Genomic DNA, 23,590 nt, shown 5'->3' with positions numbered 1-23,590 from the left:
AGACTGGATGAAATATGGGCAACTGCTTAAAAGAATGTTACGAGACAAAACGTTTAAAGAAACCCAGTGTCCACAACATCGTAAATCAACTATACTTCAATAAAATTAAAAAAATAAAGAAATTCATTGTCCTAAGAGCTTGAATGTTTCAAGAACATGACAGGATTTAGTGTTCGCATTCTGGATTTGTTAAGGAACCTTAAAAACTGCCTTAGGCATGTGAATCCACAGCTTTGAGATGTCATATGCTTCTCCTTAATCTCTTAATGTGGTGAATTATTCTAATAGACTTTTTTTTAAGGTGAACCATATTTGCATTCCTGGAATGAGGATCGGTGTTACAGACGACTAGATTTCGGTTTTCCAACAGCTTATACAGAAATGCTGAATTCCATGATAGAGAGATATCTGTAGTTTTCCTCTCTTGCTGATGGCAGACAACGCACTGAGGAGGGTTTCCCTCCTTCTAGGAGAGAGGTTGGGTTGGACTCAAGTTACCTGATGACTAGAAGTTTGGCGGAGCATCCATTCTGCCATCTGGTTTTATGGTGTTGCTTTGTTTGGAAAGGCAGGAAGAGGTTTACCTGCCAATTCAATGCCTCTCACAGTTTTAGGACTCCTTAGGTTATTTCTTCTCAAGTCACTTTTGGCAATTTTTTTTTTTTTTGGGAATTTGTATATTTTGTCTAAATTTTAAAACCCATTGGCATGACTTCTATAGCATTCTTTATCTTTTTATCTCTGCTGTAGCTATAGTTACGCCCATCTTCTCATTCCTTCTCATACCTTTCTTGTATCTTCTCTATTTCTTTCTTAATAAATATTATTAGATATTTTTTCCCAAAAAATCAATGTTTGTCTTTGTTGACCCACTTTAGAGTATTTTTGTTTTCTGTCTCACTACTTTCTGTTGTTGTCTATATTACTTCTTACTTATACTTTCTATGGGTTTATTCTTTTTCTAATTTTTCTTACAGTTGATTAAAATGGATTCTTAACTCATTAATCCCCAGCTTACTTTTTCCTAATCTAAGCATTTTAGGCTATAAAATTCCTTCTAAGTAACCTTTAGCTACATTTCAGGTTTTAACATACAATGTTTTCATAATGATTACTCCTAATTGTTTTCTAATATTTATACTCATTTCTTTGATCCATAAGTTGTTAAAAGGTGTATTTTTAAAAAATTTGCAAATGTATGGAGTGGTTTTAGTTATCTTTTTACTGATAATTTCTAGCATAGTTGTATTGTAGTCAGAGAAGATGTTCTGTATGGAACTGATTTTTTTGAAACGTGTTAAGACTTAGTTCGTGGCTTAGGATGTGGTCAGTTTTCGTGTTTTGTTTGTACTTGAAAAGAGTGTGGATTCTCTAACTGTTTGGTCCAGGTTATATATGTGTGCAAATGTGTTGCTCAAATCTTTATCTTTAAAGATTTTGTGCCTGCTCGATCTTTCAATTACCAAAAAAAGGTCTACAAAATAGTCCTTCTGCTTTGACTGTGGATTTAATGTCTCCCATATGGCCCCAGCTCATTCTTCCGTGTTCTAGGCCTCCAGGCATCAGTAGTTACAGCTGGGGATTACTGGCCTCCCTTCCTGGAGAGCTCAACTGTGCATTTAAAGAAATAAAAATTAATTTTGTCAGGCACTGGTAAGTATTCTGTACAAGAAAAAAATTTAACTCTATCCAACCTTCTGTTGCCAGAAACACTTAAGATCTCTAAGCTTCACTTTTTCACCAGAAAACGGAAATCAGAATAGGTTGGAGTTGCCTGGGAAATGACACTGAGACGCAGATTTGCACAGGCAGTTTACTGGGAAGTTACAGCAACCTTAGCAGAGGGGCCAGTGTTATGTCTCACCTGCAACCACCACGCCTAACACACAACCCAACACATTAAATTCTAGATATTCGTTGAGCTGAACCCAAGTTGTGAATCCATTTACTGCCACGTATGACGGATATGACGTCTTGTCAGATGGACAAAACCCTAACAAGCATGTGACCTCGGGCCTGGGACCACGTGAGCACCTGCAAGGGTCGTCCCTGAGCTGCCCACGAGGACCAGGGTCCTCTAAGAAGTGCCTCGCTCCACCAAACAACTAAGCCAAAACAGAGGTGGCTTCTGGCATGAGAATAACCACCAAGGACTCTGAATTAACTTCTAAAGGCCACCTTCACCCAGGGTGCCAGGGCTAGAAAGACCTCAGGCGCTGAGACGGAAACTAACCTCTCAAATCCTAGGACTAGAAGCCAGAAAAACATAGAAAGGCTGATCTGAAATGGGGACCCATCTCTGATGGAGCCCAAACACTCTTTGGGGCTTCTCCCCGGATTAACAAGGACAACGCGCTCTGTCGGCAGCCCTGAGCCCTGGTCTTCGCCCAGGTGCCCCTTCTTTCTTGGGGACACCCCTCTCCCCACGCCACCACGTGTCACCCAACACCCCTGCTGGTCATAAGCACCAACGTGCCCTCTGCAAGTGCAGGGCCTAGGTGGAGGGAAAGGTTCCAGGACACTTTTCCACTGCTCTGTTCTCTTGGGTTAGATTCCTGACACAGTTGCTTCCACGGGACTCTGAACTTGCAGCCTAAAGTTCTCCCTACGGTGAAAACAGCATAAAAGGTAAGGATTGTGGACACCCCGAAAATCCGCTGAGAAGCCCACACTGGAGGCCGACACCCACCCAGAGTGGCCACCAACCCCCTTGGCGTAGGAATAGATGGTGTGTCTCTGGCCAGGCGAGAGACGAGATGCTCTGAGTTTGACAGCCAGGTTGTATGAAAACGGTGTTATCCTTAAGCCCCAGAATCCCACATCCCAGGGCAGGGCGATGTTCGCTCTGTGGGAGGCATTCAGGAACTGAGGCCAATTCAGAGCATAGGCCTTGCCCATCCGTTGCTTGAAATGGCAGAAGAAATTGCTCTCGAGCTTAAATTATTTCCTATCTCTCAAGCCCATAGTTACTTTTTTTTTTCAGGTTGAATGCACCACTGATTTCTCTCCACTGTACTAAGCCACCCGGCTCTCCGCCTGAGGTTCTGGGTGCACCGAGTCTTACAGCCCATCGTTTGGAGTCTAGGAGAGGAAGCTGCCTTCTGACTTGACTACCATGGTGTCTGGTCATTGCTCTTGACGCTGCCAAGACCCCACATACTCAACATACTCAGCTAGTATCCGTGACGTCGTCGCCTAGTCTCCCCTAAGCACATGAAGGCTTTTCATTTCAGAGTAATGAGTCTCAGAGTAACACACTTCAAAGCCCTCTACTCCTCAGCACACTTCTCTCTCTTCACCAATCCGAGAAGTTTGATTTACCTCTACCTACATCAAAGCAAATTTTCTGTTCAAGAGTATTTCAACTCTAACCCATGAAGTTTTAATATTTATAAATGCCCCCTTTTTAAAAAGCAAAAGGAGCTCAACTAACATATACAAAAAATATACTATGTCTTCAACACCTATCTTTCTGAAAGTTAATCATGGTACAACTACCCTGTAAATTAAATCTCCTTATCCTTGTATAGAGTGGGAAACTGTGGCTCAGAGAAGTTCAGGAAACTGCCTGGATTCACAGAGCTGGTAAGTGTCCAAACCAGAATTCAAACCCCGATTCTGTTTGGTTCCCAAACTCGGTCTCTTTTTACCAACTTCACCACCTCAGAGGCATCAGGAAAGTCATGGCACCCCTGGGCTTTAGTTTCCTCATGGCCTCATGAAAGGGAGATTGAGTGTGTTATTGTTAGGTGCCTTCTGTGTGAATTCTAGGAAAAGTGGGAAGAGGAGGGACGATGTGAGCTGGGAAAAGGGGGAGCCAGCAAAGGTGTCCAGGTTTTGTGAATCTCTTGTCTATTTGTGGTTCTATGTCCATTTACTCTGACTCTTCTCTGTACAAATCAGATCTCCCTTTGGAAGTTTATGCTAATCAGGTCCTAAAGATAAATATGAGTTTTTTCTTGTTATTTAAGAGAAATGTGGGCTTCCCCGGTGGCGCAGTGGTTAAGAATCCGCCTGCCAATGCAGGGGACACGGGTTCGATCCCTGGTCTGGGAAGATCCCACATGCCGCGGAGCAACTGGGCCCGTGCGCCACAACTACTGAGCCTGCGCTCTAGAGCCCGTGCGCCACAACTACTGAGCCCACGTGCCACAGCTACTGAGCACGTGAGCCACAGCTACTGAAGCCCACGTGTCTAGAGCCCACGCTCCGCAACAAGAAGCCACCGCAATGAGAAGCCCGCGCACCGCAATGAAGAGTAGCCCCCGCTCGCTGCAACTAGAGAAAGCCTGTGCGCAGCAGCGAAGACCCAACGCAGCCATAAATAAATAAATAAATAAATAAATAAATAAATAAATAAATAAATAAATAAATAAAAAGAGAAATGTAAGTAAGCGCAGCGTGGACAAGCCCATTCTAAGGGAAGTAGACTTCCAAACAATCTAGGCAGACTCCGATTCTTATTTTTCAAACAACATGGTGCAATCTCATTATTCTTGGAGGGTTACAAGGAACAGAGATTCTCCGAGTAAAAGGCTCAGAAATCAGATCAGAGTCAGAACACCGAACGAGCTTGTCCAAAGGCACCTGCTCAAAGCAAACAGTAACTTTTCACCTGTTCACAAAGTGTGGAAAGAAATACGGGCCTCCTGTTGGTCAAACACACACACACACACAGACACACACACACACACCACACACACACCGTCATTATCATCATTAGTATAAATTCTAAAAATTGAAGCGGCTGGAAATAAAATTTATCCCGGAAAAATAACCACCAACAGACTTCACAGTCAATGTAAAGGACCAACAAAATTTATTGACTGAATTAAACACAACATTTCAAATGGCAGTGCTGTATTTTCATTTTACGATGTTTGAATGAAGAGAAGTGCTATTAGTCCAAGCTTCTTACATTCATTAAGAGAGTGACTATCAAAACCAGCAACATGCACGGTGATACATATGCACGAAATGGAATTATATCAACAAATATACAAAATACCCAAAATAAAATATTTACAGGTTTAAAAATATAAACATTGGTTCATCTATCCCATTAAACCACTGGAGAGGAGAAAAGAGAAAAGACCCTATTGCTATTTAGAACCCTTTTTTAGAACAAGTCTTAAAAACGTAGAGTAATTTTAGGAGACAATTTTTGATGTTTGGGGGGACTTTAACATTCTATTATAAAAATAATATCTATAAACCTACTAACAACTTTCCTCCTGTGCACAAAAATAATACAGCCAAAAGCTTGTCCTCAGAGACATGCCTGACTTTCAGGAAAACTAATTCTAGAAATGGAGTTTCTCATTTGGGTTCTCTTTGTCTTTATTTTCAAATAACCTGCAATTCCCTCTATTACACTGAGATATTTCCTATAAATAACTTGGGCAAAACCTGAAGTTAGCAATGAGCCTGGTACGTAGCTGGAGTCCATTAAAAAATGACAGGAATTTACTTTGTCTATAACATCTAAACCATTTTCCCCGATATTCTTGGTAAAACGACCACCATCGGATCCTCCATGTTCAGTTAAATGTATCCTGGAAGCAGTAAACATGCTAGATATTATTTTGTTAGAGTTGCTCCTCCTTTATTTAGAAATAACTGTGTGGTGGGGGATTCGTGGTTTGTAAGGTAGTTATTTGAGAAGGTTTATGAATTCCTCCAGGCTCCCTTGGTCCATTTCATCTTATGACATGATAACAAGTATTTCCTGTGTGTCACTTCAAGACCCTTGTGTAATATGACCAGATATTTTTAGTATTTTCTTTTTTAGTGTATTAATCATCCAGATAGGGATCTGAGAAAGTTTATTATGCCTCTAATAACCAATGACCTAGGCTGTATTTTATTAAAAATCTATCTTCTCACATAGAGCAGAAAGTTACTCTACCCAATTACTGAATAATTTCCAAAAATAACCCCAGTGTACAGTTCAACACAATGATCACCTGTGACTGAATTCTTTCACTGCTTCTCACTAAAAAAGCATTTCATCAAGCGTGGGCAGCCCGTATATGAATAAAATGCTTTTGTAGGTTTTTATTATTGACAAAGCAGTCATCAGATTATAAAATCTGTATGCAGGCCTGCTAGCATGTAATAATGGGTGACTATGGCCCAAATTTTTGACTGGTCAGGTGTGAAAAAAAAAAAAACAAAAAACCCTGCTAGCTCTGAGATCTACCTTTCAGGCTTGCATGTACAAAAGGCATCAAATAATTTTTTTAAAAAACCAAGTTCACTTTTAAATGAAATAGTCGTCATTTTAATGGTATCCACCATCATAAAAATCTGGTTTGGCTCTTGCTGTTCAGAACGTTGATCAGTTTCTTACTAAATCATACAAGAATTGAATCATATGGCTAAAGAAAAAAGGTTTATAATTAAAGCACAAGCAGTAGAGTTAGACTTCTGGTTCATATTCCGTCCACTGCTTGCTAAATGGGTGGCTTCGGACAAGGTATTCCACCTTTTCGTCATTTTCTTCCTCTGTAGGACAAAGCCAAGCCCCGCCTTGCCTGGTTCTCGTGGACAGAATGTCAAAGAAAACACAGCATCATCTCAGCTTGCGGTAAACACACAGCATAGGTTAGGCTAGTTTAATTAAATATAAAATACTCAAATTCACAGTGACTGACTTATAGGTGTGCAAGAAATATGAGTTGAATGAATGAATGAATCAGAAAATCAAGGCCAGGATTCAACGGTCGGAGGCAGAACGTGGGACGCGCTACTTTCTAAAGAGCCAGGAGCGTGCCTCTGCAGTTCAGAACCGCGTCAAGGCGAGGCGTCACGGAGCCAGCTACTATCTCAGCAAACAACCCAGGACACCCAGAACCAGCTTGGACTGGGCTTCTGGTAGAAAAACAAGTGAAACGTGCTCGACATGACTGAAATCCCATCAGGGCACAGGTATCATCATGACAACAGAAGAGACGTCCTTCTACACTTTTGAAGTTAATCCCCAAAAGGCAAGGATCCCTCCAAAGCAAGGCAGACGGTTTGCCTCTGGAACCCAGCAGCAGCCCCCCCGGAATGACGTGAGTACCAACATCTCGGACACAAAACCAGTTCTCAGCTGCGTGACATGGGTTGGCTCTTTTTCTATTGAAAGTGAGCTGGTGATGCGATCTAGCAGCTCTTAGCTCTTGTCTTACTGTAAGTCACTGAAGAGTGTCTATCCCTGTCCTAGGTGAAGAGAGAGAAAGAGATGGATGGATGCATGGATGGAACGAACGGGGTAGAAACAAACCAAAAGGATGAATTAAATATGCTCTGTGAGGGAGATAGTATTACCTAACCCACATGGCTGTGAGAGGGCTAGGTAAATATTTGTAAAGCTCCTGGAAGGGGCTGACACGTAGTAAGTACTCAACACACGTTAATCCTTGTTGTAGTTACTATCCTTACTTTTAGAGGAATCTGTGTGACTTAATCCATACCCCCCTCATTCAATCTCACCCCACCCTGCTCCACCCCACAGACTATCAGCAAAAAATACAAAATAAAAGTAGGTAAAATAAAATAAAGGTGTTTTTAATGAATATTAAGAATGTCTGATTATAGTACAGCTACTTGTGAGCTCCAAACTGAATGGGTTTTTATTACGCATGAGATCCAGTATATGCCCCGTGAATATGTGCTACACTGAATTAAAGTAAATATCAGTCATAAAATGTGCCCGGTTTCAGTTCTGGAGGCTTAAAGGCTATTTTAACCTTTTGTTTTGCAGCTTGAGAAGGAGCTGCTTTCCATAATCATGAAACGACCACTCTGAATGAGTCCTTAGAAACATTTTCTGCAGGGAGACAACAACTTTCCTTGTGAGTGGCTAGTGTTACAACAAACTGCCTCATCTCAGCCGTCATCACAGTGAAAACGCTGTAAGAAGCCATCCGGCACGGCCACTGGAGAACCTTCAGAGCAGCATGGGGTCGCAGGATGGGTGCCTGCCCAGAGGAGGGACCACGTGGCCACGTCACCTGACACTTACAGCCTCCTCTCTTCACCAAGTAAATGCTGGCCTCTGGCTTTCCCACCCGAGAGACCAGGCTGCCATGCTAGCCTTTGGCTCCTAAACTGCTTTATAAATGTTCGTGCGTGGAGAATTGAAAATTCCTAAATAAGAACTGTGTTGTTCATCCCTCGGTCTGCCTGGCTAGGGGGAGGGAAATGGGATTGGGCCGGGGTATTTGGGTTTCTCCTCTTATTTCATTCAGGTACTTCTAATGGGCCGTCCTCAGTGGTGGGAAATAAGAGGCAAGTGTGATTCTTTTTCCATATGTTTAAGGGCATAAAATTCTTGGATTAATTTCTTAACAGTGATAGAGGGAGCTAAGTGCCTGTGAATGTAGAAGCCAAGCACAGGGGGCCACGTCCAGACAGTCCTAATTCAGGAGAGAAATCAGGAACGACTACAAACGGGGACTGAGTTCCACTGTACGAATGTCAGAACAGGCGAACATCCTGAGCAGCGTCCCAGCACTGCTACCTGAGGGCACCAAGCAAACATGATGGAGACCGAGGGAGAGGGCGGCACGCTCACTAACCAATCTCTTCATACACAGTTAACGGTAAAAGGTTGCTGAAAATTAATCTGACAAAGACGTAAATAATGAAAACTTGGAAAGTTCAGCCAAAGACGTCTCGGTCCCTAATACCATCTTTTTACTTTGACAACTGTGTAGGCAAAGGGTTATATGAATATTCATGGGAGTGCCAATACCTGAACACTACTTCTGAGATTAATGAATAAACCCTTAAACTCCTAAGTCATCACTTTCATAGATCTCACACACTTTGTATTAAAACAGGCAGATACCCTTAAACTCCTAAGTCATCACTTTCATAGATCTCACACACTTTGTATTTAAATAGGCAGATACCCTTAAACTCCTAAGTCATCAGTTTCATAGATCTCACACACTTTGTATTTAAATAGGCAGATAATCTGTGGGAAATGGAGCTAAAGGAAGTCCTTAACAGTCTTCATTCCATTGTTGTTATTAGGTGAAATGACACAAATCTATTTCCTCTTGCGATTACTCAAAATGCTATAGGGCTAACGGAAGCATGAAAGCATTAGTACCGAAGCACAGTGGCCCAAGTAACACTGCCCAGGTAATGCAGACACTGAAGTCAGGCTGTCTTTGTGCAGAGCTATTGAACTGACTGACAAATTCAGGGCCAACAATCAACATGACTTTTTCCTATAGAATTTGGCCAACTCTGACTAAAGGGACTTAATCAACCGAGCATCTCAGAAACACAGATACACAGGAAAGGTGTCAGCAGCCCACATCCAATCCTTTCCTTAAAAAATCAGCAAATATGACCAAATTAGACAATGCATTAATATTGGGTTGGCCAAAAAGTAACATCTTACGGAAAAACCTGAACAAACTTTTTGGCCAACCCATAACAACTGGAATGTAAATCCATTAAAATCCTAGGAAACAATCCCCATGAACATGAATGAGAGAAAGTAGCCCTTGGTACAAAAAGGCAACTACCATCCCTTGTCTGTAGTTGGAAAAGGTTAAGACACACCTCCCTGTACTGGTCTTGATTTGCCATCAGGTGATTGAGGCCATTTAATTCATTGCCTGAATCCTTCATTTGACTGGTGTGGGTGGAATTCTTAAAGATAGAGTCAAAACAAAAACAAAAACAAAAACAAAAACAAAAACAAAAAAACATGGAAAATATATGGAAAAAAGAACAAAAAAGAAAATAGTTTAAATCTTGCATAAGTGGTTCACTGACAGGCAGGGGGAAAATAAGGCAAACGTTGCTGACATTTTCCTTTACTTATAAAAACAAGACACAGCACAGTGGTGTAAATGCGGAAACAAGTCCCAAAACTGTGAAAGCAAAAATACTTTGTTCCAGTGCTTACAAAATAGATAAATAGGTTGCCTTTACTATTACAATGTCCTCATGAGTCCTTCAGGGCCTCCTACCTTCACTGTGCAATTGAACAAGTGAACAGATATAACTCTGTCATGGATTCATGCAGGGGAGACTCTAACCCCTGCAAGAAGATGCACGGGAAGAAAAGAAAGATCCTTTGTTTTACAGCTAGGAATAAAATGTATGTTCTTCCCATTCACTGGGGGAACATGAATGTATCTGGAGTCTAAGTAATACTATCAGCATTGAATCATATTCAAATCCCTTTCTCAAGACAGAACTAATTTCTAAAACATCTCCAAGTGTACGGTGAACGCCTTTGTCTGCTAGTTGTACACAGCTGAGTGCGTGAGCACGTGTGAATGTGAGCCGCTTTATGAATTCCTGGTGGTGTATTCAGAGTGCTTAAGGCTATGTCTGCCTACAAGACCTCATCTACAGACATAAGGAAATTAAATATTAAAACACTACTTTAAAATCACATTAAGGATCTGACATGACACAATAAAAGCCAGTAATCTGAATAATAAAGAAATTTAGCCAATCTCTACCACCGCTTCTAATTGAATCACCGCAGATTTAAAATGGGGAACAACCTGCTTTGTGCTACTGGCGCGGATTTGTATTCCTCTGATATCTGTTTATTTCGTTACTCCTTTCATATTATTAAAATAAGTTTTCATATACTTAACTTGCCTTTTTCTTTCCTTTATAAAACAGAAAACTAATTTAAAAAACGGGTACTACCAGTTCATTACTCAGGGAATCTCTCTGGAAAATGAGAGTTAGAGAGAAGTGTGCATGTCTTTTACGTGTGTGTAGTTTCACTTGAATATGTGTAACCTTCCCGATACTGTGAATCATCTCCTAGTCGAAGCTCTGGTCTTTTGATTAAATACACTGAAATACATTTCAAAGAGGATATTCTATAATCATTAGACCCTAACAGCATTCTAGGAACGGCTTCAGTTTATCATTCAAACTATCGAGGCATATGGTAATGCTTTCTGAAATAAATATTTCATCTAAAATAATAGAAAACACACATATAAGTCAACCACTTTTCAAAAATAATCTTGGCACACAATGTTTATGATACATAAGCTTCCCAGTGTCATATTCTGAACATACGTGGCTCAGTCCTAAGTCTATAAAGCAGAAGTCAAATGACAGGAAAAACTACATTTTCTATTGTTTTTCTTTATGTGTTCCTCGTTTTGGACTCCCCATACTGAGAAACGGTTGAATCCAAAATTTTTATAACCAAGGTAAAATCTCTGAAAACCAGGGTCTGGGGTGAAAAACAAACAGACTCTTAACCCAAGACAAGGCAGAACCATTCCTTTGGGACATCAACACAATAGATTATTTTTCCTGCACTGAAAGCCAGAGAACCCACATAAAACAAAAACAGAATTGCTTCCGCTTAGAGTACATAAAAGACCATCAATGGTTTGGGAACGGTTATCGTGTCTAGCTATAAAACCAGATTTTAAACTCGAGGTTACGGACAGATTATAAAAGGTTGACAGCTGGATAATCTGTAAAATATGCATCATCTACACATGAAAAGGTTACAGTTTATAAATGCTAAAACACTGTGTCTGTTGGCATTTAGTGCAATCTTTCCCTGATCTTGATCTCTGCACTGGGTGGAAAAAAAAAAGGGAGGGAAACCTGCTCTGCTGAGCTTTTTTTTTCTCTCCAAACAAATGATCGAAATAAACCCACCAAACCCAAACTCTCCTTGATCGTCCGAGTGGTAGATAAATACCTATTTGCACACCTAGCAACTGAAAGTACCGGGGTTTCTGCCAATCAGTGATGCTTCCGCTCATCAGGTAAATTACCTGACTCAGCTTTGTAGGTGTTTTCCACACAGTGATACAGCAAAGGGTCCTTGTTTTTGTTTTTTTTTCCTGGAAAGGAAAAGGAAAAGAAGGAAGGAAAGTGTCAGGAAGAGGAGGGCTCCTCTGATTCTCCCGATGGTTCCTGCAGGCCCGCTGGACACGGCACAGCCAAATATCATGGCGTGACGCTTCCTTAGATTGGATTAAGTTCTGTCTTCTGCAAAGGCAAGTAAAGGTGACTTCCTAGCGTTCAGTGCATTAAAGAAAAAAGAAAGAAAAAAAAGATTTTTAAAAAGGTAAAAAAGAAAAAAAAAAGTGCTTGAAAATAATTCTCAGGGACTTATCTGGAGGGGAAATCCCGCGTGTGGCATCCCCTGCCTGGTGTATCCTGCCCCTGCTGGCGACACAAAGACCTCCTTGGTCCAGGCTCGGAGCAGGGACGGTCCGAAAGGCCTTTCTTTGAGGGGTGCAAAACTTGCCGCAGTGGTTTCCGGGGAAAGTTGTGTTCCTCGACAAGCGGCCCCTCCACCTCGGCCTCGGAGACCTCACAACTTTTTGGCACTGTCGTGGCACGCCGCGGCCCGGAGGGTGGTCCCGGCCAAGCCCCGGCTGCTGACCCGGCGGACCAGCACCTTGGACACGGGGATTTTGGTTCTGGGCAGCTCGCTCCTAGCTGGTTGCTGGTGCACCACCGGGTGGCTGGGTGGAAGGTTCGCGAGGTGCTTGATGCTGATGGGGATCTTGGAGTCCTTCGGCAAGCTCCCCGGCGTTCGCAGGGCACAGGTGACGGTGACCGGAGACACGGGCTTTAACCGGGACGAGCAGGACGTGTCCTCGGCGGCGGCGGGCAGGGCCGCGGGGCTTCCATCGGGCTCGGCGTAGAGGTCGTAGAGCGCGTCACCGCTGTCGCTGTCCCGGGGGACGCCCGCCTTCCTCACGCCGCCGCCCGAGCCGTCCTCCCGCGGCCCGGGGGTGGGGGAGTCCCAGTAGCCCTCGTCGCTGTTGGGGACGCCTTCCTGCGGCTCCTCGTCCGGGTGCTTGGGCTCCTCCTTCGGCTGGAGCTCCGTGGGGAGCCGGTGCAGCCTCCGGCGCTTGACCGAGGACGCGTCCTTGGCCCCCTCGGCCCGCCTGTCGTCCTTGGGGGTCTCAGAGGCCACCTGCGCTTCGGGCGCCGCCGCCGCCGGGGCCGCCCCCTGCTGGGGCCCGGGGCCCTGGTCCTCGGTCTGGGAGAGCATGTCCCAGAACTCCTGCAGGTACGAGTCGTCCGCCTCGGCCGGGCTCGCCATCTCCTCCCCGCCTCCCTGGTAGGCCACCACGCCGGGGGGCTTTTGGGCGGGGCCCGGCTGGCCCGGCGCGGGGGCATGCCTGGCACAGCTGGGCCCTGCCTCGTCCTCGGGGTCTGCGATAATATCTCCGCAGCCTGTAAGAGAGTCAAAGCTTTTCAGTGAAGTCACGTCAGAGAACATCAGACAAATACGATCGGCCGATGGGTCGGAGGGCGGATCGACCGAAGAAGGGTCGGGGGCGGCGGGCGCGCGGCCGCCTTCGGAGTCGGGCCGGGGCGCAGTCTCGGCCGGCGCGGCCCCGGGCCCCGCGGCGTCCTCGGCCGGCCGGCCCTCCCCGGCGCGCGGCTCGGGCTCGGGCTCAGGGGGCGCGCGGGGCCGCTCGGCGCGCCCGGGTCCCGCGGCGCCCTCTCCCGGGGCGCAGGCCGGCTCCGGCTCCCCCGCCGCGGGCTCACCTGCTGGCTCCGGCTCGCGCGCGGCCGCGGGCGCCTCCTCCTTGACGCACTCCAGGCTGGCGGTGAGCGAGCCCGGCCGCGCCAGGCTGCCCGGGGCCCCCGCGCCCCCGGCCGGCGCCGCGTCCTTGGGCCGCCGGTCCTTCCTGCGCCAGCGCACGCCGCCCAGGAGCCCCCGCAGCCCCCGCTTTTGTCTGCCGCCGGCCTTGCCCGCGTCGGCCTGCTCCGCCCCGCCGCTCTCGGGCCGCCCGTTCTTCCGCAGGAGCGAGAAGAAGCTGTGCGACTTGGCCACCGAGCCGCCAGCCGCCGGGCCCGCGCCGCCCGGGGCCGCCCGGGGGGCCGCGGGGCCCGGCCGCGCCCCGTCCCCGCCGCCCGCGCGCGGTTCCTCGCGGCGGCCGCCCTCCACCGCCAGCGCCTCGGCCAGCCCGTCGTGCGTCCGGCTGCGCACCAGCCCCGCGGGCCCCGCGCCCTTCCCGTCCCCTTTGTTTTTGACCCCGAAGATGCTGGGCATCGCGCCGCCCGGCTTCCTCTTCTTGAACAGTTTGAAGGCGGCTCTGTTAATCTTGCCCGACGGCGGCTCGGCGGCCGGTGGCTCGGCGGCGCGATCACAATGCAAGTCCATGTCTGCCGCGAGGGTCCCGGCCGCGGCCCGCGCCTTCCTCCGGCGGCCCCCCGCGGCCGCGCGCCCGCCGCTGACAGCCGCGCCGCGCCCGCCCGTCTCCATGGCGACGCAGCAGCCTGGCGTCAGCGCGGCCGCGCCAGCCCGCTGTCAGCCGCGCTCTAAATCAACCGGAGCCGCGCCGCCGCCGCCGCCGCCGCGGGAGGAGCGCGCAGAAAAGACCATCTCCCCTCCCGCCGGGGCTTATATAACGCCCTAACCCACTTCGCGTCCGGCTCGGCTTTGTGCTGCAGCTCTTCTGCGGCGAGAGCGGGTAGCAGAGCCTCCTCGAGCTGATTGCAGAAATTAGAGCCGTAATCTTGCAATGCAAATTCCATCCAGTCTCACCCACCTTCAGATTCCTCCTCCTGATCGCTCTTTTCAGAAGCCCAATCGTGGATCGCAAAATGCCCCCGATTGGACAAAGAAATCCAACCCAACACAAAACACTGATTTCTCTAACCCCCCGACCCGGACTTCATGACTCTTCATGCCTTTCCCACGCCCTGCATGTCCGTTTTTATCATTTGGGTACCAAGCCCGGCGGGCACGGAGGATGTCTGTTTACATCTGTCTTGTCCAGGACTGAGCACAGCCCCCGGGTCGATGGGGAACCCCGATCACTGAGGTTCAGATTCTTGCTACAAAAGCATCGGCCATTAGTCAGATACCAATCGGCGACTCTCTGTAATGAAAGTGCAAGTTCCCTGGGGTGGAAGCTGACTGGTCCTTTAGGACAACCTTGGCTTTTATCCCAGACTCCAGCTACTGGGGCTGAGGTCACAGAAGACACCACCCAGTCTGGCCGAGCTGAGGAAGGAGGACCCGGTTTGAGGTCCACTCCACAGGTCGTCCTTGGAGTCCAGGGTCTACCCTCTCCTTTTCCATCCGGCGGGACACATGCGTTACTCCTGCTCCTGCAACCCCCGCTGACCACCTCCCAGGACTGTCCTGCAGTGTTCTCCCCTATGGGGCAAGGAAAAGCCTGGCAGTGTCCCTGAGTGCCACTTGGTCTGGCTGCTTGGTCTGGGAAAAAGGAAATCTTGTCCCAGGGAACAGCCCAATGTGGGGATCTTTGCTCTGTTTTGACTTAGAAAGTGGCTGCTAATATGGTAAACTTGGCAACGGATTTCATGATCCTGGCTGAGGGCTTATTAGCAAAATAAGAAGAAATTTGAAGAAGCACGTGCCTACATATAATCTATGTTTCATATTATTTAATAATATTATGTAATAAATATGTAAGAATAGTAGTTATTATACAGTATTTGTTATTCATTAAATATTACTTAATAACATGTGATATTTACATATCTACAAATATCAATCTTTCCCCTAATCATCTTGAGCTTTGTTTTGTTGTGCACTACTCAGAAGCCTCAGAAACCCCAATCCCCATGGACTGAACTTGGAGTGTTACTAATAACATATCAACCATTGCAGCTTCTGTAGCATGGAACACGGTATGAATTTAGGCCTTGGGGTTATTAGTTGTATAGTTGCCCTCTTTGTAGTAGTTGCCCTGCTTTGATTTCGATCAAAGACACTCTTTTAAAATTGAGAAATCAGAGTTTGGATTCAGGAAAGAGTTTTCTTCCCAGCTCTCTCCCACTATTTGCATGCATCTCTGCCAGGACAGGCTGCAAAGCTGAGACCAGACAGACTTTTCCCAATTCTAACTGACCACTGGCCCTGATGAGTCAGAGTCCTCATTGCCATAGGGAGAAAACAGGTATGAAGAACCATAAAGAGAAACCCAATTGTTATTTCTTCACAACCTCTTGGGGGACAGTTGAAAACCTCTCAATTCTTTTACACAAACCATGCAGTTGCTTAGCTACGTGGGTTACTACAGAACTGTAGTAACCCTGGGGTGGAAGGTTAAATAAACTCTTTCAGGGTCTGAAAGAGTTTCTGACTGGGATCAGGAGGAAATGAAGTGGTCTATAAAAACTCTTCCCTTCCCCATCCTTGAGCCTGAGATTTGGGAGGTGGACCTGCTTATCTACTGGAGAACTCTGATCTCACAGGACGGACTGAATGAGTCTCATTTACGTGAGAATCCTTGGGACCCCAGGAAGAAGTCTGGCCAGGACTTTGGGATGGATATCATTCCTTTGGGACATAAACCTAACGCAAAGAGAAAGGGACAAAGCAGTCTTCAGCCTAGGGCAGGTGCCCCGGTAGTCCTGAGGTGGAAGGGAGCCCTCATGCAGGAACCATCCGAGGGCCCCGGGGAAGGCGAGCTTTAAAAGCTGTGGTGTGAGTGGGGACCCGCAGATGTCCTCCAGCCCAAGGGCCTGGTTACGGGGACCAACAGAGAACAGAGGGAGGCCAGCTTACAAGGACTTCACCAAAAGGACCAGACAGATGGGGAGACCCTCTGGCCACTCGGGAGGGTGATGGTTAGGGTCCAACCATGCTGTTGGGTGGCAGACTGACGTCAAGGCCACCGTCATGAATCCCTGCAAAGGCTCCTCACACCTTACATTGCTCTTCACGGTCAAGCGTGGGGACGCCAAGATTGCACAGAATGGTGACTTTTTCTCCGAAAGACAGATCGTGACCGTGAAGATCATTTTACCAGAAGCACCTCTGTTTAGGGTTATGCTTTCTTCTTTCATTCTTTCTCCTCCAGCTTGCCACTGCCCCGTCCCACCCAAAATTAGAGAGTGAACAGAAAATTAGAGGAGAAGGGAATAGAGGAAGCGTCTCTGGGGCTTCAGGGTAAAGCTCTTCCAAAATGGCAGCATGCATCACAAATGTACACAGCACATGCCTTCTGCTGGAGATGTGTGCACGCTTGTCTTTTCTGCACAAGGGAGTACTTGTCATTGGAGGAGGATAATCAAAACAAGAAAACTGGAGAAATGCATGAGGAATCACTTGCGAGCCCACCATCACCACCACCACCACCACCACCACCATCATCGTCATCATCATGATCATCACCATCATCACCATCAATTGCTTTCTCAGGTGTCTTCCAACCAGCCTGGCCCCTGCCTTTGTCCTAAGATTCCTGAGGGGAATTTTCCATCTCAAGGGAACCACCCAGAACATAACGTGGAGAAAGCTGGGCTCCAAGCTGCCCTCCAAGCCACGGTGTGGCTGCCAGAGGAGCTGCCCCTGCAACAGCATCCCCATTAAGGAGACCACGGGCTCTACTTTAAATTTGCTTTGGGTCTTTAAAGGGATAATGTTTAATCAATGAAGTCTGAAAATGATGCTTGACTCGGGAGCAACACCTCCCATTCTCAGGCCACTTAGCTGCTCTGGAGCCCAGCCCCACTGGAAATGCCAGCTCCCCACTCCTGTCCCTCTGCACTCCCGCCCCCACGATTATTCTCCAGGGCAAGCGTCAGAAGCCCTGTGATGTAAGTGAAGACCTCAACTGTGCTCCAAACCAAAGTCCTTGTTCTGGGGACTGCTAGGAACAGCCCCAGCTTCGCGAGCCTTGACCCTCACGCAGCGTCTACTCTGTCCACAAATCCCAGGCCTGGCCCTGCCCTCTGAGGGATGCTGTGGGCCTCGAACAAGCTGAGACCACAAGATGAAGTGCACAGTTGCCAGGAGAGACCTGAGTGCGTGCCTCCTGCAGGGAGCCTGGCCAGGGGTTACCGTGCCCTCCTTCCTGGGGAAGGGGTGCTGTGGACCAGGCCCGGCAGGATGAGGACTAGAGGGGTCTCAGCACAGCAGGCCCCAAGCTAGATTGAAGGGCTTATGTTTCCTTTTTCATATTTTGATTCCTGACTTTCCCGAACATCAGCTTTCACTGTGGGTTAAGAGCTGTTCCGGGTATATGTGTATTCAGAGGAGGAACTCATTTCTAACGAGTCACATGCAGGTGTAAAAAGCCCAGCACGACTCGTAATTCCCCACATTAACCCAGTGCACAACTGGGGCTGCTGAGGAGAGAGAGCTCACCGCATGAGGAGCAAGAACCCACGTGGGCTCTGGAATGACTGGGAAGCTCAGTGCGTGAGGTGGTCTGGGCTCAGCAGGTCATCACTCAGAAGATGTCACTCGGCCTGGGCCCCGTGGGTTTGTACCTGGATTCTGGGGCACGGGGGTGTGCAACAGGAGACCAAATAAGAGCAAAATGAATGCTTCTCTGCAATGCTGGGGATCCAGGCGCAGGGGCCATGCAGCAGCTGGCAGCGCTGCATTTGGGCAGAGGCCATGCCTCTCAGGTGGCTTCTGGTGATGGCTGCAATCCTGGTGTCCCTCGGCTTCTAGAAACGTCATCCTAAACTCTGCCTCACCTCCACGCAATGTTGAACTTACACCTTAGTCACGCCTACAAAGACCCTGCTTCCAAATAAGGTCGCATCCACAGGTACCAGGGGTTAGGACTTCAACAGATCTTTGTGGGGACACGATTCTACCCGCAACAAGCATCTTGTCAGCATGGTGATGGCACCCCTCCCCTCCATTCTTCAGCGCAGTCACCAGTGCCCTTGACACAGACATCCACGTTGGTGGGCTCAAACTGGGCATGGGTGCTCCAGCAAGTGGGGGCCCTTGGCGGATTTCAAGGTCATGGGAGGCACTTCTGGAGTTGCCAGCAATGAGGGGACAGAACCACTGCCAGCCAGAGTGAACAAGAAAGAAAATGGGGGCTTCCCTGGTGGCGCAGTGGTTAAGAATCCGCCTGCCAATGCAGGGGACACGGGTTCGAGCCCTGGTCCGGGAAGATCCCACATGCCGCGGAGCAACGAAGCCCATGCGCCACAACTACTGAGCCCACGAGCCACAACTACTGAGCCTACGAGCCACAACTACTGAAGCCCATGCGCCTAGAGCCCGTGCTCCGCAACAAGAGAAGCCACCGCAATGAGAAGCCCGTGCACCGCAACAAGAGTAGCCCCCGCTCGCCGCAACTAGAGAAAGCCCGTGTGCAGCAACGAAGACCCAATGCAGACAATAAATAAATAAATAAATAAATAAGTAAGTAAGTAAGTAAGAAAATGGGGGTGGCCACGAGGACTAGGTCCTAACATCCATCTGTGAGATCCTGGGGTCTCTCGGGATTATCCAGAGGGAACGTAACTCAACGGTTCCCTTTTCTCCTGGTCTGCTACCTGGGTGGAGCTACTCAGAAAATATTCCATCCCCAAACTAACACAACATTGTTAATCAACTATACTCCAATATAAAATAAAATGTTAAAAAAAAAAAAAGAAAAAAATATCCCATCCCAGATTGCAGAGTAGGGTGGGGTCTCTCCAAGCTGTCGGCACCAAGGTGGCTGCAGGGAAGCCAAAAACAGGCAGAATGAGGTCAGGTAGCAGAGGACGTGTAGACGGACACCAGGCCTCGGTCGCGGGTGACGCACGTTCAGGAAGGCCAGACTCAGCCGCGGGAATCGTCTCCTCCTAGCAGGGATGTTCACCGGAACCAGAGCCCACAACGTGGGCCCACAGGCGTTATTAACAAGGAGGCCAGGCCCAGGAATTCACCGGGTGAGCCGGAGAGGCTGCAAACAAGCACAAAAGCCCGAGCACCCGGCCGCTCGGCGTGCCTTTGTCCTCTCACAGGAGCGCCACTCTGCATCAGCTTCTCCACAGGAAGCAGCACCACACACAGGGTTGGTCCAGCCCTCTCAGCGGACAGTGTGCACGAACCACCTGCATGGCTCAGGTAGGTGCTCTGCCCGGGCACCTCCTCATCACGACCACGCAGATGCCCGAGGGGCTGCTGGTTGCCTTTCTCAGCTTCTTCCCTTCAGACTCAGAAATTCGAGAAAGTTGCCCTGCTTCCCTGCCCCGCCCCACGTCATAGCACCTCCCCCTGGCTGCTGCAATGGCACAGGGACACACCCAAGGGCGCTCAGCTTCCTAAGCCCGTGGGGTGTCCCAGCCCCACTCCTTCGGGGCTGACCTGGAGGCAGTGTTAGCCATGGGCTACGAAGTTTATTTTGGACTTCAATAGGTGAGTCTTCTCTCTTTTCCTGCCTCTCTGCCTCCCTACTCTAGTCTAATTTCCTGGCCCTGTCCCATCCCTAACCCCCTACACACAACACACAACACACTCCCTCTCATAGTCTGTGTTCCAACAAGTCTGAACACAATCCCTGAATACGTATTGTCCTGCTTTGAACCACTGGAGCCAGGATACTAACCATCTGGAACAGTACTGTCCTCCCCTCGGCCCCCCGTACAGCTAACGAATCGTATGCACCCCCATGTGATGGCTGGGACCCCAGCTCCTCTGTGTCTCTCTGAGCTGCAGCAAATTCCCGTGGTGCGTCACAAATGGCCAGGCAATTTTCTACGTAGTGTCTGTCAGTCCTTGTGGCGCCTGAGGGCCCACCTCCCAGAAGTGGACCCTGACTTTTGGGAAACGAAGGTGGTGATGAGAGTGAAGAGTGTGGTTCTTCCCCTGCAGGTGAGTAGCTCCATCATCTCAATCAGAGGCTGATGCCTCACTTTCTGGGGCCGCCATCTCCCCCTTCTGAGTCTCGTGGGCTGCTGGGTTACTTCCCTCAGTTGTTCTAAGGTGTTACTTGGAATTGTGCTGGCTTCTAAAGCAAATAGATCCCCCAATATAATGACTCAACCCAACGGAGGACTGTTTCTTGCTCACCCCCCAGTCCGCGGCGAGTGTTCAGATCAGTGGAGTGGGTCTCCTCCACGTGATCAACCACGCAGGGTCCCAGGCGTCACGCCCCCGTGTCTCCCCGGGGGTCCTGTTGCCATCTGCATCCAGCTGATGGAAGGGAGAAGAAACCCTGGAAGAAGCTTTGGCTCAGATGTGGTGCATTTCACTTCCTTTCACGTTCTGTTGGTGACAACTAGTCATATGGCCGCATCTAGCGACAGAGAGAGTGGGAAATTCCATCGGATCCGTGCCTGGCCGCATTCCTACGACTGGGGAAGGAGAGAAGAGGTTCGAGCAGACAGCTGCCACAGATCCACCCACCCTGCAGCCACGCGGGGAAGGGAGTTCCCCCCCGGGGTTCACCTTCCTTCCCACCTCCTCTTGCAAAAGCCGGCGTCTTAGATCCCAAGACCTCTGGGTCCCCAACTCCATCACCCACGTCCAGCTCTCTCATACCCTGCAGCTTTCTCCTTCAAAGAGAATATTTTTTGTTTAAGGCAATTACATCTAGTAAATGTTTGAAAGAGACGGAATTAACCACCTGACCACGGTTACTGCCACCTCCAGTATCTTAGGAAGGGCCTCCAGGTCGCCTTAGCTGCGTCCATTTGCATTTAACGGAGCGTCTACCGTGTGCTGGGGGCTGGCATGAAGCAAGCACGATGCCAGCCCTGGATGCCGACCAGAAGACGCGTCACTGTGACACTTAGTTCAATGTGAAACGCTACCACCTGGTCAGACTGACAGGACCTTGTTCCATCCCAGGTGCTGGGCCGGTATGATGGGGACATGGCAGCTTACATGTTAGATTTTTCTCCTTTGGAAAAAAAAACCAAACCCTATGTTTACCTCCACGATGGGTTAATCCCCAAACGGCAGGCTTAACTTGTGCGCAGATGCTGACCACCTCCTGGGCTTCCCTGCTTTGGGCTCAGCCCCTGATCCGGCTTCACGCAGCTCCCATTTGTGTTTCCTCTGCCATCCACCACCACAAGGGTACTTCTTTTTCAAAAGACAGACATCTCAGCGGATGAATTCATTCTGGGATGTTTCCCAGACACACACCAGTGAGCTCATTAGCCCAAGCTAATACCAGGAGGCTTTTCCCTCCCTTTTTTCTTTTTTCTTTTTTTTTTTTTCAGTTTGCAGCAAAGTGCAGGATCATGTGATCTCCTCCTCGCGGCTCTCATTCCCGTCTGCTCAGGGAGCGGGGACTAAAATCACCCTCGGGGAGGGAGGGCTGTGCATTCTAAACACGCCTGCTTCTTCGGAGTGTCTGCTTTTGTTTAGCGGAAGACAGAAGCTCACACAGGAGATTTCTAGGTCACCTACTCTCTGCTCTAATGAAAGAAAAGTCATTACAGCAAGCAAAAACCGTGGCCCGGGCTTCTTGGAGTGCCTTGTCTGATTAGCCAATGATTACAGCTCAGACGAGGCAGGGATTAAGCCCCACGGTGGCACAGATGGGGAGCGCTCTCAAAGTACCCCGTGGGGGCCTTCAGACTGAGTGGCAAAGTGATCACCTGTCCCTGTCTCCTGGGTCAGCCTGTCCTCGTTTAGGGCGCCAGGACTGCTGCCCTTGAGGCCCATGTGTGGAGAGAGTGAACCGCCCCAGGCTCGCCCAGGGCCCCTGCCCCCCTGCTTCTCTCTCCCTATCTTGTGCCCTGCCCTAGAATGACCTGGTAAGAAGTGTTCAGCTGAATTGCAAGGGACTTTGGGGTTGTTATCTCTCGGGGCCCTTGGGACCAGGGCTGGGACACTTTATCAGATCGGAACGGACAGGAAGTTTACTCTGCCTTTTCCCATCACACTGGCCCCAGCTCGCCCAGGCCTCCCTTTCTTTGTGAACTTCTGTGTGGGCAGCTCCTTTCTTGGCCTCTGTGATTCAGGGGCTACCTGGGCTATTTCTTTGTCTCAGAAGTTGGAGAGAAGTGAAGAGAGGTATGTTCCGTGTCTTTGTGCCTTTTCGGCCCCGCATTTGGGGAGGTCGGGACGGTCTGGACAAGGTCTGGGCAAGGAAACCCAGAGGTGAGGGCCTCGTGGTCCAGCTGTGACTTCACAGGCAGGAAGGGGCTGCAAGCAGCCCCTTCAATAATGAATAGGCCATGTGGCTCTCCAAGGCCTTGATCTTGCAGAAGAGGTGATGCTGGCCTCACGAGGACCGGTCCAGGAACACTCACGGCTGATGGGAAGCCATTACGGTAGATCAAGTGTGTTGGGTGATCTCGACATTGTAATGGTTCAGCGGGACGAGGGCTTCCTTCTTCTGTCTGTCGACTCGAGAGCAGCGCCTGGAGCACGCTGAGCAGCTCCTCCGCCAGGACGCGGCCCCGGCACGGCGGGACAGGGGGCCTCCGCCTCAGCACCCGACGGGCAGCTGCCTGCGCGTGACTGGAGGCTCCCGGGGACGCGTCTCACCACCTCCTGAGGCAGCTCACTCTGCATCTGGATGATTCCATTAGAGGCGTTTTTAATAGAGTTGGATTATTTTGTACCTTCACAGCTTCCATCCCTTTCTCCTCGTTCTACCCCAGGTTTTATGGAACAGTGATTGTTCCAAGTGATTCTCATTCATTAAATTATTTAATCCCCACAGTCATCCCATGAGGTGGGCCCTCCCTGTTTTACAGAAGAAACTGGGACAAAGAAATTAAGTGATTTGCTCCAGATCAAATAGCCAGTAAGTGGCCACGCAGCTGGCTCCAAGCCTACGTTCCCAATCACTGTCTGGTATATTTACTGCTGAATAACATTCCTCTCCAAAATGTTAGTGGCTTAAAACAAGAACCATTTGATTTGCTCGGAATCCTGTGG

General features: G+C 48.8%; 1 protein-coding gene across 2 annotated transcripts; it reads right to left on the bottom strand.

Moving 5' to 3' along the window:
• Positions 1–4,802: 4,802 nt before the first annotated feature.
• AMER2 (APC membrane recruitment protein 2) lies at positions 4,803–22,984 on the bottom strand. 2 transcript variants are annotated; one of them, XM_082435049.1, is made up of 3 exons: positions 21,681–22,984; positions 13,519–21,045; positions 4,803–13,200 (listed from the first exon to the last, which is right to left on the bottom strand). In XM_082435049.1, exons 2-3 carry the CDS (start codon positions 14,237–14,239, stop codon positions 12,326–12,328), a joined length of 1,596 nt encoding a protein of 531 aa, XP_082291175.1. In that variant the 5' UTR covers positions 14,240–21,045; positions 21,681–22,984; the 3' UTR covers positions 4,803–12,325. The 2 variants fall into 2 exon arrangements, with proteins under 2 accessions (XP_082291175.1, XP_082291174.1); XM_082435048.1 differs by having other exon boundaries at positions 4,803–21,045.
• Positions 22,985–23,590: the final 606 nt, after the last annotated feature.

Source organism: Balaenoptera physalus, assembly GCF_965194825.1.
Source record: "Balaenoptera physalus genome assembly, chromosome: 18".
Taxonomy (NCBI): domain Eukaryota; kingdom Metazoa; phylum Chordata; class Mammalia; order Artiodactyla; family Balaenopteridae; genus Balaenoptera; species Balaenoptera physalus.
The sequence above is the reverse complement of the archived record's forward strand: the minus strand, read 5'-3'. Positions and strand labels throughout refer to the sequence as shown.

Bases quoted from the DNA above. Each gene is read 5' to 3' on its own strand.
- AMER2 (XM_082435048.1), bottom strand. From the start codon at position 14,239: ATGGAGACGGGCGGGCGCGGCGCGGCTGTCAGCGGCGGGCGCGCGGCC.